We start from the raw sequence: 19,177 nt of genomic DNA, 5'->3' as shown, positions 1-19,177 counted from the left end.
TGACCTGTTTATTGCTTTATGCTTAGCACCTATCATAGTCTTAGACATTTTGTTGAAGACATTAATAAATTTTAAAAGTACATGAGCATAATCTACAGTTATATAAAATTTAATTCCACAAAAGTATTGATTTTGTGCAAGCGATTGCTATCAGGTGAGCCATCATTCGGTGTAACTTTAACATTATTACTTAATATCCTTACTCTTGGTTTCATCATCTGTGAAATGGGTGCAGTAACAGTGTACCCCATAGTGATCTTAAAGGGCTGTAAGATAAAAGGAAGAAGATACACAAGAATACTTAGCACCATGCCTGACACATGGTATACATCCAATACATGCAAAGTGTTAGCAGAGGATTAGTGTTCCCATTACCTTAAAAAGAAAAATATTAATTTTATTGTGGAAACTGATGTACTACCCAGATGGTGGTCCCTAAAAACTGAATGATGTGGTAAGAAATCTCTGATAAGTCCCTCTTCTCTATTTCCACAAAACTATGATATCTTCTAAGATACTCCTCACTCCCCTAGAACACCCAAATAGCTTCCTAATTATCGTCCCTGTCTTCAAATTACCTCCTTTCTACAGCATAGTCTTTTGATTACGAAAATAGATCTAAACCCAACTCCCTTTGTGGTCCCAAGACCTTCAATGACCTGGCCCCATCCTTCCTACCAATCTTACACTCAACTAATCTTGAGGGTCCTCTGCACTGTAGTCAGACAATACCCCTAAAGCAAGAGGGAATCTGGCACAGTGATTAAGGCCATGAAATCTGAAGCCACACTACTTGGCTTCAAATGCCAGCTACTCACTCACTAGCTACTTAGCCCCTCTGTGCCTCAGGTTCCTTGTCTGTCAAAGGGCAAGGATAATATCATTGCATACATCATCATAAGGTTGTTGTAAGAACTGTATGAGACAATGCATGCAAAGCACTCAGCACATTACCTAATACTTAGTAAGTGACAATGATAACCATGATGAACCTCCCCTCAAAAACTACAGTGTATTTCCAAAATCTAGTCATGTCACATACCTGTTCAGCAACCCTTAGATAATGACCATTGCCTACAAGATAAAGTTCAAAATCCTAAGTGTAGGATACTAAGCACAGTACAAATTCTTCATGCTATGGCACTAACCCATCTTTCCACCTCCATTCCAACAGATTCAGAAACTATGCTTCAACCAGGCAACACTTTTTGTCCTCCCATGAGTGCCCCGTGGCATTTTGTTTCAATGGCTGAAATCCCCTTCCTATTTATCTCTATCTGCTAAGCTCCTTTTCACCCTTCAAGATCCAAACAAATGCTCTCTTTCTGTGAAGGGCTTCCTAAGTTTTCCAGGTAAAGTCTATAGCTTCTATCTCTAAACCCTCATATCATAACCTGGAAAATCTAAATGTACAATCCTTTGTTATTGTTTGCTGGTTTACTTCTCTGTGTCTCTCTTCTTTTCTATGACCCCTGTAAGGGCAGGAGCCTATTGCAACTTTTTGCATGATGCCCAACGTACAGCAGGTGTTCAATCAATGAGCATTTGATATGTAAATTCTAATTTTAATATGTAAATATCTAAGAGAGATGTAAATTCTAGCATAGGAATCCAAAACTGCAAAATCATTCCAATAAGAAAATGGCTAAAATGAAAGCTGCTTCATGCTAAGCATTTTTTTTAATCCATCATCTTGTTGATTTGCATCTCATTTGGCTTTTGATTCCTCTGCATTGTACAATTTTCTACTTGTCTTTAGAACTTGAGCCATCTTATCTGAAAAAATGGGTCAAGAAAATATATACATGTTTTTAAACCTTTCTAAGTAAGCTATTTCTAAAGGTTTTACCAGTTCAATATTTTTCCTATTCTAAAGTAATTCCAAATCATACTAAATTTTCTACCTTCATCTACTTTTAAAACTTTATTTTTAGAGTTTTAGTGGTTTAGATGAAACTTGGAAATGTCTCTATTCTGGACCACAGAGCCTGGAAATAAGACGGGGGTGTTCCATGTTTTGGCTTCCCTGGACCACTTTGAAAGAAGAATTGTCTTGGGCCACACGTAAAAAACACTAACACTAATGACAGCTGATGAGCAAAAAAAAGAAAAAAAAACCACAAAAAATCTCATAATGTTTTAAGAAAGTTTACAAATTTGTGCTGTGCTACATTCAAGGCCATTCTGGGCCACATGTGACCTATGCCGCAGGTTGGACAAGCTTGCTGTAAGCTGTTGCTAAATCTCCCCAAGTATGTTCCATAAAGCACTGACCTATAAAGCTAATCTCTGAAAACAAACAAAAAGCAGTCCACGGTCAAGTAAGTTTGGAGAAAAATATATGCTCTATCTTTGTATTGAAAAGTCGTAGAGCACCTGCACATTAAAGGCTCCGAGAGGCCCAACAGTGAAGAACTCAGCCTTTCCCAAACTTATTTACCAGAGAACCCTTTCAAGTCCCTTGGAACCGGTGTTCACGGAACTCAGTCTGGGAAATACTGCACCATTTAGCTTCTGAATGGCCCAATACAACTAGATTTTTGGTCATAAATAATCTTCATTTATAACACAGTTGGATGGAGCTTAAAGGACACCCATCTTTGTCACCCATGCAGGTCTTCATTCCCAGCTGCAGGTTCTTACCAAGTTATCGTTCGCAGCATATTTGAAAGGAATGGAGAACAAATGATTTGTTACAGCTCTGTAAAAAGTGCCTCTTTACACAAAACCAAAATCTATTTCTCTACAGATTCTATCCATTCATCTTCATTCATTTCTTGGAGTCACAAATAATAAATCTAAAATGTGATATCACTTTTTCAGCCAGAGGCCCTAAAGGATCACAAAGAACCTTTGGTCACTGGTAGAAGAACAAACAAAAAGCTTACTTGTCCTCTTCATCTGAAAAGTAAACAAAAGAAGTGGGAAAGGTCTGCAGATGCCTGGCATACCAAGCCATTATTAGTGAGGGTATAACGATTAGAAGATAATGGCCGGGTACCTTTGAAGACTGGAATGAAGCTTTCTGTGCAGTGACACACTGGCAATGTGAAGAGTCCTAATTTGACAACAAAACAACCTAAATCTCTTTTATGAGGTGAGCAGTGTATCTTAGGTAATAAACACTTAAGTAATTAGACGGTTTTTATGGAGATAGCTATAAAGTGAAACATGGGGAAAAAACCCTCAGTAATAGGCTGACGCCCAGGGAGATGGGTATATAAGAGCCAGGGTAGAAGAGAGGAGCATCGAGACACCAAAGGACTTCTCTCGACTCAACAAAAACCCGCCTCCCATTGCTATGGATTGCTGTGCTCTCCGCTCCTGCAGCGTCCCCACTGGCCCTGCCACCACCTTCTGCTCCTTTGATAAAAGCTGCCGCTGTGGAGTCTGTCTACCCAGCACCTGCCCACATGAGATCAGCCTCCTTCAGCCCATCTGCTGTGACACGTGCCCCCCACCCTGCTGCAAGCCTGATACCTATGTGCCAACTTGCTGGCTGCTCAACAACTGTCACCCGACTCCCGGCCTGAGTGGGATCAACCTGACCACCTATGTTCAGCCTGGCTGTGAGAGTCCCTGCGAGCCCCGCTGTTAACCAGCCAAGTCTGCACACGTTCCGTGAGGTGGCTGCCCAATGTCCTCTGCATCACCCGGGCTTCGGCACTCACTACTGCCTACATCAAGGCTAAGGCCATCCCAATCCCCGGGGCCAAGTCTTGATGAATCTTCTTAATTCTTTGCTCCTTTCGGTACAGTTGGAGACCTCCTTTCTGTCTTTTAGGCTATTTCATCACTCTTGAGAAATAACCATTTTGACTATTTGTTAATAAACTTTATTCTGGCTTAGCAAATATGACCTTGTGATGATTTATTTTCATGTTTCCCATTAGGGAAAGTGGAATGCCTACCTAAACCTGAACAGCAAGTTAACACACTATCCAAGATTTACCCCAACAGAATAAGCTCTCATAGTGGAATTTATCGAAAAAATAGATACTGGTTATTTGTGATAGGTTAAAAAGTAAAAAATGTGGTAGTTCATTTATAGAATCTTTTTATTTAACACATATTTATTTAATAGATATTATTGGAAGACATCCACTGTGCAAGCACTACGCTAGAGTCTAGAGATTAATAGAATGTTTTTAAAATACTGGATTTTAGTTTCCATTGATTCTGACTTTGATTTTTCTTTCTTCCTTAATTGACTAAATGAATTGATCACTGTGCTGGTGTGTATAAATAATTTGATCATCCTAGTCACAGTCATCTGAAATTCTGAGCTCAAAATGCAAAGCAATTTTGAGAAGCATATACATCCATTTCTTCCTATATGCTGCCTTCCCAAAAAATCCATTTTGAATTAATATCAGCATTTATTGAGTATTCATTGCGCCCTCAAATGGGGCTTACATTGGTTTACATTAGTCATGACCATGATTAGAAGTTTGCTAGTCTAAGTGACATATAATATCATGACAATGAAATATACTTAAAATATCAGACCACAGTATAGTATTTTCTATACACCAGAAATAGTCACACAATTCTGAGAGCAAAAACACACAGTTTCTATTAGAACAAAACTTCTACGATAACCACTAATTCCTAATTCATGTCCTTATTTATCTTAAAAAAATCTAAGTGCAATTAGGTCTTTGCGGAAAATAAAGGTATGGTGAGATACACACACACACACACACACACACACACATATATATATATATACTTTTAGACTTGCCTTTGGCCTTTGGGCCAATTGCTTCCCTCTCAGTCTCAATTTCCCTGTTACTAAAGTGGTTTCCCACCTATAGTTTGGTTTCCTACAGTCTCAGTTAGCTTGTTATTACTTTCTGCCTTGCTTTTGTCTCAGGATTATTGTGAGGACCAGATGTCCTCAAGTGTGGAAACCACATGTCCACAGCATCAACCTGTTACACATGAGAGACTCCCACCATTACTGCCACATGGCAGTTCCCAACTTTCTCACCAAAAAGCAGCTTTTAAAAATATTTGTTTGTGGCTGGGCGCGGTGGCTCAAGCCTGTAATCCCAGCACTTTGGGAGGCCGAGACGGGCGGATCACAAGGTCAGGAGATCGAGACCATCCTGGCTAACACGGTGAAACCCCGTCTCTACTAAAAAATACAAAAAAACCTAGCCGGGCGAGGTGGCGGGCGTCTGTAGTCCCAGCTACTCAGGAGGCTGAGGCAGGAGAATGGCGTGAACCCGGGAGGCGGAGCTTGCAGTGAGCTGAGATCCGGCTACTGCACTCCAGTCTGGGCGACAAAGCGAGACTCTGTCTCAACAAAAAAAATTAAAAAATAAAAATAAAAAATAATAATAAAAGAAAAAAATTATTTAAAAAAAAATATTTGTTTGTTTATTTATTTGTTTATTTCAGTAGCTTTTGGGGTACAAGTGGTTTTGGTTACATGGATGAATTACACAGTGGTGGTGAATTCTGAGATTTTGGTACACCCGTACCCAAGGAGTATACATTGTACCTAATGCGTAGTATTTTGTTCCTGGCCTGCTTCCCACCCTCCACCTTTTGAGTCTCTAAAGTCCATTATATCACTCCATATGCATCTGCATACTTAGTTTAGCTTCCACTTATAAGTGAAAACATGGTTTTTTGTTTTTGGTTCCTGTGATTTCCCACTCCATTTCACTCAGAATAATGGCCTCTAGCTCCATCCAAATTGCAGCAAAAGACATTGTTTCATTCTCTTTAACAGCTGAGTAGTATTCCACGGTATATATATATACACCACAGTTTCTCTATCTACTCATTGGATGATGGATACTTAGGCTGGGCATCTTTTTATTTCTTGAAATATGTATTTTTCCCAAATGGCTTTCTTAAAAAAGTTTAATAATTCCTTCATTTTTGTTCATAAATACATTTATAAATATCAATGAAATGTTTAGGATTATTATAGAATAACCTTTGTTACCATACCAAGTTACCTTTTTCCTAGTCAAAAACAAAGAAGTTTCATGTTTTCATACATGCTAGTAAGGGATAAAAATTTAGAGTTTGTTTTTAATACTGAAAATAACTCGAAGTTCCTACTACTACTACCATGGGTCTTTAGCATTCACGGGCCCTGGCCTAGTTATAAATCCCCAACTGGAAACCAGAAGATGTATTGTTTTAGCCCTGGCTCTGCCTTGAGCTGCTTCTGTGGCCCTAAACAAGTCAATTAAGTTCTTGGGGTCTCAGGTGTTAAAGCAGTAAAATGGGTTCACCACAAGACTGGTATAACTTTGGGAATAGAGACTCTTTTAGAAAAAAACAATCCATAGAATAATACAACCTTGAGAAATTCACTATGGATTTATTAAAAATAACAGAAAGGAATTTCATCCTGTACCACTCTGCCACTTTGCTTGCTCAATAGAACCTGAATTATAATATCACTAAATAATGCAAACATGTCTGAGATGCCTGTAGCCACATGAAACATTCATCTGTAAATAGCCATATTCTTGTTGACTTTATTGAGTTGAAAATGGTCCAATTCATCACTTGAGTTACTCATTCTGAAATTAGTCATTAGAAATCACATTATGTGATCCACAGTATTTTAAATTAAGAGGGAAAACAAGAAGAGTTTGGCCTCCAAAATTACAGCTGAATTGTCACTTGGATTGATTACCCATAAAAGTCATGTAAGGTTTGGCATGCCAGAACCCTGTGAAGACAAAATGTGATGACCTTGTGACAAAAATGACAAGTCAATGACTCAAAAATATGATTAACTTAACAAGAGCGGGAACTCTTAATGGACATGTAAATGCCAAACAGATTAGAGAATCTCAGTGAAAAAGGGTGCCATAAACAAAACAGGAAGCCTTCCAGCTGGACCAATGCCCACTTGGGAGGGTATATAAGAGCCCTAACAAGAGAGGAGACATTTGTACCTCACCAACCTCATCTGTCTAAGAAACTGAAAGCTAACTAGACACCGATTGCCATGGATTGCTGTGCCTCTCGCAGCTGCAGTGTCCCCACCGGGCCCGCCACCACCATCTGCACCTTCGACAAATCCTGCCGCTGTGGAGTCTGCCTGCCCAGCACCTGCCCACACACGGTTTGGTTACTGGAGCCCACCTGCTGTGACAACTGTCCCCCACCCTGCTACATTCCTCAGCCCTGCGTGCCTACCTGCTTCCTGCTCAATTCCTGCCAGCCAACCCCAGGCCTGGAGACCCTCAACCTCACCACCTTCACTCAGCCCTGCTGTGAGCCCTGCCTCCCAAGAAGCTGCTGATGGATGGCTACTTTGCTCAGTGCCCGACAACGAGGAATCCAGAAGCTGTCTCGTCAGTAGTCACTTGCCTCAGTAGTTTACCAGATGTTAAGGCAGATCAGATGGCCCAGATATGAAGAATTTACCTTTGGTTTTAATGGGGGGAAAAAAGAAAAGTATTTTTCATGGTTATTTAGCTGAATAACCATTTGGTTCCTGTGGGCAGGTGAATGTGTTTTATTAGCAAACTACTGTTTCAATCTGTAAGACCTCAGATTACATGTTCTTGATCATACTGCTTCCTGGCTCTTGTTTCTTGTATTGGGTATTTCCATAGAAGAAAATTTCTTGGTGGTTTTTCCAATAAACTATATTTCTCTGGCAAGATGTGTCCTTTGTTTATGTTAGTTTTGGGTATATTTCTTCCATTTTAAAAAGGTAAAAAAAGATGATTATTTTAATTTTTTAAAAAAGAATCTATTGGCAGAATGACTAACATTCTGGATACTACTAATATGGCTTGCTAACTTTTAACAGGTTCTCTTTTATATTTGCCTTCTCTTCTCTCTTCCTCCTCAGACAAATGTAATTTTGGTGTGAACCAACATTTATTTGTCTACTCTTCACTAGTAAATCATTCATTTAGTCCTTGAAACAGCACTAATGGACAAGAATAAATGAAGTTTTAAGAGTTATTCAACATTCTCAAAGTCATAAAGTTACTTAGAAAATCAGAATTCAGCCTCTTGTATGTCTGACTCTAAAGCCCAATTTTTCCTACCACAATACTACCTTCAATACTAATGAAGCCGGAAGCTTAATGAGCACAGTTATGAAATAAACCCAAAATACGCAAGAGAAATAAAACATGTAAGATTCTTTAACAAAATCCACATTGTATTATAATAGAAAAAGAGTACATTGGTTCATAGATTAAAATTGGCAAGTATTCAATTCTAAAATCTGGGTATTTTGGAGGTGTCCCTATTTCAACTTCATCTTCTCTTAGAGAGAACTCAAAGTGGTCAACTCTAGTCACAAGGCACCAGGAATATACCTCTATTTGCCACCGTACTCTGCACAGATGTTCTACCACAGTAATCAATAGAATGCTAATACTTTTCAGGTGTCTCAGGTTAAGAGCTAAAACTCTGATTAAATATGCTTTAATTCATTACTGAATTTTATCAGCCTACTTAATTTTATCTCACAAAGATTTTTCTTTTCCAAGCCTAGAGAGAACAAGTACATATATGTATATATACTATATATATAATACATCCAATACATTTATGTAACACATATAAATATATGTGTGCATGCATATCTATACACAATACATATATAAAGACACAAGTCAAAATCTGAAAATGCCTTGAAATAAAACCACAAGAATACATGCAAGGAAAAGGGTAGGACAAGGAAGGGGAGAAGAAAATGCTTTTAAGCATGCTTGTTTTAAAATGTCCTCAATGTACCTGTTAGTCCCTTCAGAAAGAAATTTCTCAGGGGATTCCATAGGCTTTTTACAGCTCAACCTTAAATGAACAGAACTTAGCAGCCATGGAGTCTATGGGACACAACAGAGGATACTGTCAACAAGAGATTCAGTCCATTCACTCATTCATTTGTCCATATTTCCTGAGTGCTTATCCTGTGCCAGGCATCACATTAACGCCAGGAGTAGAAAGATAAAAGAAATGCTATTGCCTCAAGTCTCTAGTGCCCTCAAGTCTCTCCCAAATCTGATGAAGGAGAAAGACAAGTTATAATCACAATAATTGCAATGCTGAGGGATTCTGCTGTGACTGGGAGGTGAACAGCATGGCATGCAAGCATACAGAAAGAATAACTAAAACCCAGATTTGGTGATTCAGTGTCAGAGGTGAGAAATAGTTATGGAAAGCCTCTGAGTTATCCAGCCTAAGCTTTAAAAGATGAATAGGCAGCAGGAGAGGTAGGAAACAGTTGTTCCAGACAGAACAACAGCTTAATAAATCATGGAGGCAGCAAAGAGGTTGGGGTTTTTAAGCCACAGGAGGTAGTTGGGAATGACCGGATGAACAATGCATTGAAGAGGGTGAGGCAGAGAAGACAGAAATACAAAGACCCAGACACAAGGGACTCCCCAAAGCAAAGGGGTTTGGACTGAAACTTTGAAGCAATGAAAGATTTCAAGCAAGAGACCAATATAATCATGTTTTGCTTCTAACTGTCTCTTTTCATTATTAATCTTGGATTTACGTCTTCACTGTCCTGGATCCCTCCATTGACTGTAGAAAGATACAATTAAAACTGGACTTCTTGGATGTGTGCTTGTGCGTGCGCATGTATGTGTGTGTCTAGATTTTTAGCACTCCGAAAATCTACCATCTCATCAAGAATCACCATGCTTTTCCTACAATTGCTTAAAGAAAAAAGATACCCTTTGTTTTTAAAAATAAAATGCTTAGTATCTCTGACACATAGTTTAAACTTCCATTTCTAACCACATAAAAGGTAGCTCTATCCCAATAGGTCCTATATTTAGTTTTTAACACACTGGCTCCCAAACCATCTAAATCATCTCACCTCTCTATGAATCACTATCATCATTTATAAACAAAGGAGAGTAATTCCCAGGTCTCTTAGACCACTGCAGAGAAAATACATTTTAATAAAGTGCTGCACGTCTTGTTAATAAAAGAGAAGAGCTTATTATAATAAACTTGTTGCATTACAACTGTTTGTAATCTGTAACCTTGTCTTATTTATGATTAGAGAAACACAATGTTCTGCATAAACAGTAACAGTTTCTCTAGGCTTTTACGGTGAACTTAAAGTAATATTGTATCCCAGGTAAGAAGCTGATAGCTTTCTGCCATGAAATTCTAACCCTGAGGGTCTGCAAGCCATGTTTCCTTTGTAATGTTTCCCTCAAAATAATTTTTTTTCTTTTATTTATTGTCTTTTGCCCTTAGAATCCAATCTTTTTCCTTCCTATTATAATGTATAATAGCAGCAACTTATAATAATATGTTATGTGTATGAAAAATTCTTCCCCCAAACTATAAACTTCATGAGGGCAAGGATGGTGCCTATTTTGTTTATTGCTATATATCCAACATTTATGCGAGACTCCGTCTCAAAAAACAAAACAAAACAAAAAAAACCCAGAAAAACATTTATTACAGTGACTAGCACATAGTAACTGCTCAGTAAATGTCTGTTGAATTATTTTTAAATAATAAGTAAAAGGATGCATACTTTGGCAGGTATTCATACAAAAATAAATCTGGTGAAAGTCCAGGAACCAGCAGATATCATGAATTCTGTCTTTCAAGCAGAGCCATAGAGAGATTTTCAAATTTTTAAGTTTGTTAATTTATATGCCAAGCACTTTCTCTAATAGTAGATGTGATTATTTATTTATTTATTTGTATAAACTTCTAATATAAATGTTTGCTCTTTCCTGTAAGGTTGCTCTCTTGCTTACCTTCATCTCTTTTTCTTTTCTTCTTTTGACTGTTTCTTTTATCTTTACCTTGCCTTGAATTTGATCTGTAATTTGCTTTAATCATGATAATAATTTATTTTTGCATAGCACTATATGGTTGTCCATGAGCTTTCACCCTTTTTATCACATGTGAACCTCACAGTAATCTCCTGAGTGGAGGAATATGTATGTTATTACCCTAATTTTGCAGAGAAAAAAGATGAAGCTCCTAAAAGTGAATTACTTACCATAACAAGGAAGGTAACCAGCAGCACCGGGAACAGTCAAGAGCTCTTCTGACTCCTAATGTGGTCCTCTTAAATACACATCCCCATTCCCAAAACATACAGACATGCACCCCACCATGTACCACTCTACAGGTGTGCCTAAAGGAGGAGGTGGGCGGAATGTGAGAAGAACCATGGCTTGCAGGATGCATGAGACCAAGCTGAGCGGAAATGGTTTGAGGTTTCTAAATGATATTGGCCACAAGCCCACCTTGTGCTCCCTCTTAAACACTGAACTATGCCTGCAGTCTAAACAGCGTACTGATACTAGAATCCAGGTCTTTCCTACCACAGCTACATTTGATTTCAGGAAAAAATGCAATACTTTGTAAAAAAAAAAAAAAAAAAGGAAAGAAAAAAAGAGAGAATGAAATCAAGTGTTAACAGATTAATTTAGCTCAGGCTCATAAGTTTCCTTTGGTGATAATTTTACTTGAATTTTAGTTTTGTATTCTTATTATTTTATTTAGTCTATATAGACAGAAGCTAAAAATTCAATTTGCCTACAATTAGCAGTGAAGGAAAGAAAGCAAGCCAGCTCTCAATAGAAGACAGATGGCCAATATGCATATGAAAGAATATTTCAACCTAGCTGGTTATAAAAGAAATACAAACACAATAATCATAAAATTGTGTTTTTCACCCAAGAAACTGGAACACATCTTTAAAATAAAGTATCTGTCAACGGTATAGGAAATGGGAATTCTTAATCAAACACACCTGGTAGAAATAGGTAATTTGAAAAAAAAAAAACCAGGTAAATAGAACCATTCTGAAGAGCAGTACGGCAATGATATGAAAGGCCTTAAAACTACTAGAAATTAACATTTGCCCCTATAATTCTACCAAATAATTAATTCTGTTTCTGAAATAATCAAAAATATGCACAAAGATTTATATACAGAGGTGCTCTATTGCCACAACTATTGTAGAGAAAAGTTGAAAATAACCTCAATGCACAGTAATATACATTTTTAAAGTAACATAGACGTGCAATTATATAATAAATACTAAAATATTAAAAGTAACACTATCAAATATCTTTTAAAATATAATTATATACAGATACATAGATATACACAAAGGCAAGTTTCAGAACCTATGCACAATGTGATTCCTCCAGTAATGTAATGTAATACTAAACAAATGTATACAAAATATTTGTAGTAAAAAACTACAATAATAAGTGTTTTATAAAGTTTTTCCATATTTCTCAACAGCATATTTCTCCATATTAATGTAATTTTGATCTTCAAATCCTCAAAGCTAAAAGAAAGTAAAATTAAGTTCAACTCTTTAAAACAAGGATACTTTATCAGACAAATTGGTATAGATAAAGTGACAGATTAAAAATAAAGCAGCACTGGAGAGCAGGCCCACATATTGTACAGACTCACTGTCATGCAGTATTCCCCAGTAGGGCTGGTGTTGAAAATATAATAACAGAAGGCTTTGGTGATACCTCATAAAGCTTGTGTTCCAGTGACAAATAGCAAGGGTAATCAGTTCAGATTTAGCAATGAACTCAAATAAAAGTTAATTAGGAAAATGGGGACTCTTTACAGTGTCTAAATGTCAAACAAATTAAAGAATAATGGGTACACTAACATAAACAAGAACCAGGAAAGAAGCCTCTTGGCTGGACCAACTCCCAGTGGAGAGGATATATAAGAGCCCCAGAGAAAGGAGAGATATTCACACCTCAGAAGACTTGTCCTTCTTTTCAATCAAACCCATAAATACCACAGACACTGATTGCCATGGATTGCTGTGCCTCTCGCAGCTGCAGTGTCCCCACCGGGCCCGCCACCACCATCTGCACCTTCGACAAATCCTGCCGCTGCGGAGTCTGCCTGCCCAGCACCTGCCCACACACGGTTTGGTTACTGGAGCCCACCTGCTGTGACAACTGTCCCCCACCCTGCTACATTCCTCAGCCCTGCGTGCCCACCTGCTTCCTGCTCAATTCCTGCCAGCCAACTCCAGGCCTGGAGACCCTCAACCTCACCACCTTCACTCAGCCCTGCTGTGAGCCCTGCCTCCCAAGAAGCTGCTGATGGATGGCTACTTTGCTCAGTGCCTGAGGTTGAAAGAGTCAGCATAGAAGCTTTAGCGTTCACGTATCTCAGTACCTACAACTAATGTGCTCTGTTTTAGAAATTGGAACAAGGATGTTGCTATCACAATCACCCCTTGCAAATAAAAAGAGACCAAGAAACTTTCAATGACCATTCAGCTATAACCAACTGCAGTCTGAATTGGTGGATGCCAACAGCTTCCCAAAGCTGTTCGATTCCTTCATATTAAAGTGTCTCTTTCTGTGGGTGCTTTGGGAATTCTGTTTCCAGTCTTGGGTGCTATCTTTCTGGAAATTAAGGAAGTTCTTCATGATTATCCTAATAAACTTTACATCTCTGGCATAGCACAAATGTCTACAATTACTTCTGTTTATTTCTGTTCATTCATTAAATGTGTTTCTTAACTCTGAACATTGGCATTTTAAGAAAAACTGGGAACCTTAGTGAAACTAAAAATGGTGGCAGTATGGACAAAAATTTAATTTTGCTCTTCTTGCTGTTTTAAGAAAATTAAACGTCCTTGCATATAAGATGGTCTAGTACATCGGCATATTTGAAAGTAGACTTTTCCTGACTTGTCCTCCAAAAAAAAATGGTTTCAGACAGGTTGAGAAATATTGAACATTACCCAAACACCAAATATGACAAAATACATAAACTAATCCATATGACATGAGCTATTTATGAAAAAATTATAATAATGTCATTATTTATTCAACTAAGATTTATTAAATGCCCATGGTGTGTCGGGTGTTTTATTATCCTTGCTGAAAATAAGCTAACCATCTGGCAGGTGAAACAAATACAAACACAACATCCATTTGTTTCTTCCTACAGTTAATAATTATTTGTCAAACGTCAATTGCTGTGTTACAATAAAAAAAATGATGTGTTCTACCAGGAGTATGAGTAAAGTGCTGTGGGATCATAAAATTGAGAACAATGAAGACTGTTGTCATGGGGGTAAAATGGGAAAGACATGGTCAAAGAGGAATTGACTGCAACCTAGAAGGAGAGAAGGAGGAGAGAATTCAAGATGGAAATACTCTGTTCTTCTTGCTCTAGACATGTCACATTTGCAACACGAGTAGCTGTATCTAAATGGAGTTTGGAAAGCTATTCTGGAGAGGAAGAAGATATATGTAGGTAAGTGAAGAAGACTGTGTAAAAGTTCTCAAGTACTTACAGAAGGCGCAGTTGCATATACGCTGGCTGAAATTCCATCAGGCACAGCAAAGAGTGGCTGCTGGGTGGTTAGAAGCTGAATGGAGATACCAGAGGTCATTCACTATTAACAGACTTTGAGGTTCCAGCCTACCAGGGTAGAAAAAAGGATTGAAAAAAAATTGAAGAAGCTAAGAAGCCTGTGGGAAAGTATCAAGTGGTGAAACAAGGATGAAATTGGAGTCTCAGAATTGACAGGAGTTAAAGAATAGGAAATAAAAATTTGGGAGGGAATGAAAGCAAAAATTTTCAAAATTTGATGACATATTTTATTAACCCACATATTCAAGAATCTCAACAAACTCTTAGCAGGATAATTGCAATACACACACACACACACACACACACACACACACACCCCCACCTACACATATCATAGTCAAACTGCTGAATAACAATTAAGGGAAAAAAAACAAATCAAATAGAAGGCAGCAAAGAAAAAATGAATGTCTGACTTCTCTTTACATAAAATGGGTGTCAGAGGAAAATCAAACCTCATTTATAAGGTCCTGAAGGAAAAAAAATGTGAACACTACAGTCTGCAAAAACAACCTTCAATATTAAAGAAAAAATAAAAACACTTTTAGGTGAATAAAGCTGACTTCTTTTTTAAGTGCCTGAAAATCTATACCATAAGAAACACTAAGGAAGTCCTTGTGGTTTAAGAGTAATTTTACCTCAACGACAAAAAACAAACAAACCAGTTCAGAAAAGGACAGAGAACTTGAATAGACATTTCTTCAAAAAAGATATACAAATAGCCAATAAGCACGGGCAAAGCTACTCAGCATTACATCACTAATCATTAGCAAAGTGTAAATCAAAACTACAATGAGACATCACCTCCCACCCATTAGGATGGCTACCATAAAATAAAATACAAAAAACAAAACGGCCAGGTGTGGTGGCTCATGCCTATAATCCCAGCACTTTGGGAGGCCAAGACAGGCAGATCACTTGAGGTCAGGAGTTTGAGATCAGCCCGGCCAACATGGAGAAATCCCGTCTCTACTAAAAATACAAAAATTAGCCGGGCGTGGTGGTGGGCTCCTGTAATCCCAGCTACTTCGGAGGCTGAAGAAAGAGAATCACTTGAACCTGGGAGGCAGAGGTTGCACTGAGCCAAGATAGTGCCACTGCACTCCAGCCTGGGTGACAGAGCAAGACTCGGTCAAAAAAAAAAAAAAAAAAAAAAAACACAAAAAAATATATATACCTATATATATATATATATAGAGAGAGAGAGAGAGAGAAACTGGAACCCTCAAGCATTGCTGGTAGGAAGGTAAAATCGTACAGTGACTATGAAAAACAATATAGCAGTTCCTCAAAAAATTAAATGTAGAATTGCCTTTTGATCCTGCACTTCCACTTCTGGGTATATGCCCAAAAGAATTGAAAGCAGGGTCTCTAAAAGACATTTGTATACTTGTGTTCATAGCAGCAATAATCGCAATAGCTAAAATACGAAAACAAACAAGCATTCATTGATAGATGGATGGATAATCAAAATGTGGTACATCCATACAATGGAATATTATTCAGCCCTAAAAGGGAAGGACTTTCTGACACATGTCACAACATGAATTAACCTTGAAGACATTGTGCTAAGTGAAGTAAGCCAATCACAAAAAGATACTATTCACTTATATGCTTTCACTTATATGAGGTAGTTAAATGTAGTAAAAAAATCACAGAGATGAAAAGTAGAACAGTGGTTGCCAGGACACAAGGGTGGGGTTAATGGGCAGTTGTTTAAAGGGAACAGAGTTTCAGTTTTAAAAGGTGAAAAGAGTTATGAAGAAGGATGGTGGTGATGCCCACACAACATTTGAATGTACTTAATACCACTGGGTTGTACACTTTAAAACAGTTAAGATAGTAAATTTTATGTTACTTGTATTTTGCCACGATAAAAAGCATTTTAAGAGTAATGATACAAAATGAAGTCTCAGACCTTCAGGAAGGAAAAAAATCACTGAAAATGGTAAATACATGGATAAAATATGAGACTTTCTCTTTTTTGTTTTCTCAATATTCTAAAAGACAATTATTTAAAGCAAAAACAATGGCATTGTGGGGTTTCTACATGCAGAAGTAAGCAATTTGACAATAATAGCACAAAGAACAGAAAGGAGCAAAAAGAACTCTACTGTGGTAAGGTTCTCGTATTTTACATAAAGTGCTACATTATTAATTCCAAGTGGACTGTAATAATGTAAAGATGCATATCATAATCCTGGGAGAACTATCCCACCCTTTAGAAAAGCCATTAAAAGATATATACTTATAAAGCTAGCATAGAAAATAAAGTAGAATGTTTGATTGGCCCAAATTAAGATGAGAAACAAAGGGGAAGGGAAGCGAAAAGACATGGAAATAAAAAACAAATAGCAAGATGGTAGATTTTAAACCAGCCGTATCAATAATTACATTAATTATAAAGTAAGCACTCCAATAAAAAGTCAGAGGATGTCAGATTGGATTTAAAAAGAAAACTCAACACTATGCTGTTTAAAAGAGATTTGCTTTAAATATAAAAGCACAAGAAAATTGAACGCTATAGTCTGAAAAAAAGACACACCATGCAAATAGTAATGATAAGAAAGAAGTTTGGTCATTTAAATATTAGATAATTTTTAAGGTGATATTTCATAATGAAAAAGGGAAAATTCATCAGGTGGTCCCATAATCCATAAAAATATGACCCAATAACAGAGCTTCAAAATAAATAAGGCAAAAAAAATCCCAGAAGTCAAGAGAGAAACAGATAAATCCAAAATCACATTTCATGATTTTAATATCCCCTGTCAGGATCTGAGAGAACAAACAGACAAGAAAATTACCAAGGATAAAGAAGATTTGAATAATAGTATCAAGCAATTTTACCCAGTTACATTCACAGAATGTTACCCCTTACAATTACAGAATATACATTCTTTTCAAATGCACAAGGAACTCTCACCAAAGTAGACTATATTCTGGGCCATTAAATTTGTCTCCATAAATTCCAAAATCTAACAAAATATGTTATCTGACCACAACGGAATTAAATGAGAAATCAATAACATATTTAGAAAAATCACCAAATACTTGAAAATCAAACAACACAGTTCTAATAACCTATGGATCAAATAATAAATACCAATACAGCTTAAGAAATATTATGAGCTGAATGATAATGGAAACACAAGATTTTAAAAATTAATGGGATACATACAGCATTGGATTAGTAGAAAATATATAGCAAATGATTATATTAGAAAATAAGATTTACATCTAATTTATCACCTTCATTTATATCTTCTTCAATCACTTAAGTTTTCATTTCAACTAAATAGAAAAAGAACAATTAAAATTCAAAGTAAGTAGAAAGAAATAATAAACATAATTATCAGAAGTCAATGAAATAGAAAGCAATGAGGAAATTAATGAAGCTAAAATGTGATTCTTTGAAAGGATTCATGAAGTACTTCTATTTAGTTATTTTTTAGTTGGCAAATAATAATTGTGTATATGTATGTTTGTGGGGTACAATGTGGTGTTTTGATTTATGCGTTGTGGAAATGGTAAATCAAGCTAATTAACATATCCATCACCTAACACCTTATCATTGTTTAATGGTAAGAACATAAAAAATCTACTCTTTCAGCAACTTTGAAATATACAATACATTAGTATTAATCTGATGAACATCAAGCCAGATTGATGGGGGAAGCATGGGATAAAACACAAATTACCAATATCTGGAATTAAATAGTGAGAATAAGGATTATTATGAACTACTTTATTTCAGTATTTTTGCAACTTAGGTCAAGTGAACAAACTCCTTGAAAAATGCAACTTTCACACAAAATGAAATAGAACAACTGAATAGCTTTGTGGGGTTTCTATATGTAGAGGTAAGCAATTTGATATTTTTTAATATTTGATGTAGAGGTAAGCAAATATATATACATATGTGTGTGTATGCGCTTGTGTGTATGTGTGCGTGTGTTTGAAACGGAGTCTCACTCTCATCCAAGCTAGAGTGCAATGGTGTGATCTCGACTCACTGCAACCTCCACCTTCCAGGTTTCACCAATTTTCATGCCTCAGCCTCCCAAAAAGCTAGGACTACAGGTGTTTTCCACTATGCCCAGCTATTTTTTGTATTTTTAGTGGAGACAAGGCTTCAGCATATTAGCCAGGCTGGTCTCGAACTCTGCCCTTAAGTGATCTGCCTGCCTGGCCTCCCAAAATGCTGGGATTACAGGCTTGAGCCACCACGCCCAGACTTTTTTTCCTAGTTAAAAACAAAACACAACTTTTTCACATGGGAGACTCCTGGAAGAGATGGCCTCACTGGACTCCATCAAATATTTAAGGAAGAAATAACACTCATCTTACAGAATCTCATGAAATAAAGAGGAAACATTTCTCAATTTAATTTATGAACAGTATTACTCCATTCTCACACTGTTATAAAGAAATATCTGAGACTGGATAATTTATAAAGGAAGGAGGTGTAATTGAGTCCCAGTTCCACATGGCTAGGGAGGCCTCAGGAAACTTACAATAATGGTGCAAGGGGAAGCAGGCACTTCTTACAATGGGGGCCAGTGAGAGACAGCATGTGAAGGAGGAACTGTCACACACTTACAAAACCATTAGATTTCCTGAGAACTCACTCACTATCACAAGAACAGCATAGAGGAAACTGCCCCTATGATCCAATCACCTCCCACCAGGTCCCTCACCTAACACGTGGGGATTTGGGGATTACGATTCAAGATGAAGTTTGGGTGGGACACAAAGCCAAGCCATGTCGTGAACCCAGTATACAACTTGATACCAAAACCTAGCTAGGTCA

The 19,177-nt window shown here is 37.2% G+C and overlaps 4 protein-coding genes and 1 long non-coding RNA gene across 5 annotated transcripts in view; 4 read left to right on the top strand and 1 right to left on the bottom strand.

Annotated features, from left to right (window-relative positions):
- LOC126938621 (eukaryotic translation initiation factor 1) overlaps positions 1-19,177 on the bottom strand; it is a 1,120,764-nt gene that overhangs the window by 606,445 nt on the left and 495,142 nt on the right. The gene's annotated exons all lie outside the window — the stretch shown is intronic.
- The window catches only part of LOC126938649 (uncharacterized), a 165,991-nt gene that overhangs the window by 103,963 nt on the left and 42,851 nt on the right, over positions 1-19,177 (top strand). The window lies entirely within an intron of this gene.
- On the top strand, positions 3,248-3,854 carry LOC126938616 (keratin-associated protein 3-1). Its single transcript, XM_050762999.1, has one exon. The coding sequence runs from the start codon at positions 3,302-3,304 to the stop codon at positions 3,596-3,598; it is 297 nt and encodes a 98-aa protein (XP_050618956.1). The 5' UTR covers positions 3,248-3,301; the 3' UTR covers positions 3,599-3,854.
- Positions 6,929-7,646, top strand: LOC126938614 (keratin-associated protein 3-3). Its single transcript, XM_050762996.1, has one exon. The coding sequence runs from the start codon at positions 6,986-6,988 to the stop codon at positions 7,280-7,282; it is 297 nt and encodes a 98-aa protein (XP_050618953.1). The 5' UTR covers positions 6,929-6,985; the 3' UTR covers positions 7,283-7,646.
- Positions 12,701-13,447, top strand: LOC126938615 (keratin-associated protein 3-3). Its single transcript, XM_050762997.1, has one exon. It carries the CDS (start codon positions 12,784-12,786, stop codon positions 13,078-13,080), a length of 297 nt encoding a protein of 98 aa, XP_050618954.1. The 5' UTR covers positions 12,701-12,783; the 3' UTR covers positions 13,081-13,447.

This window comes from Macaca thibetana, chromosome 16, assembly GCF_024542745.1.
Source record: "Macaca thibetana thibetana isolate TM-01 chromosome 16, ASM2454274v1, whole genome shotgun sequence".
Classification (NCBI taxonomy): domain Eukaryota; kingdom Metazoa; phylum Chordata; class Mammalia; order Primates; family Cercopithecidae; genus Macaca; species Macaca thibetana.
Note: the sequence above shows the minus strand (reverse complement) of the source record. Positions and strands in the feature narration are given on the sequence as shown.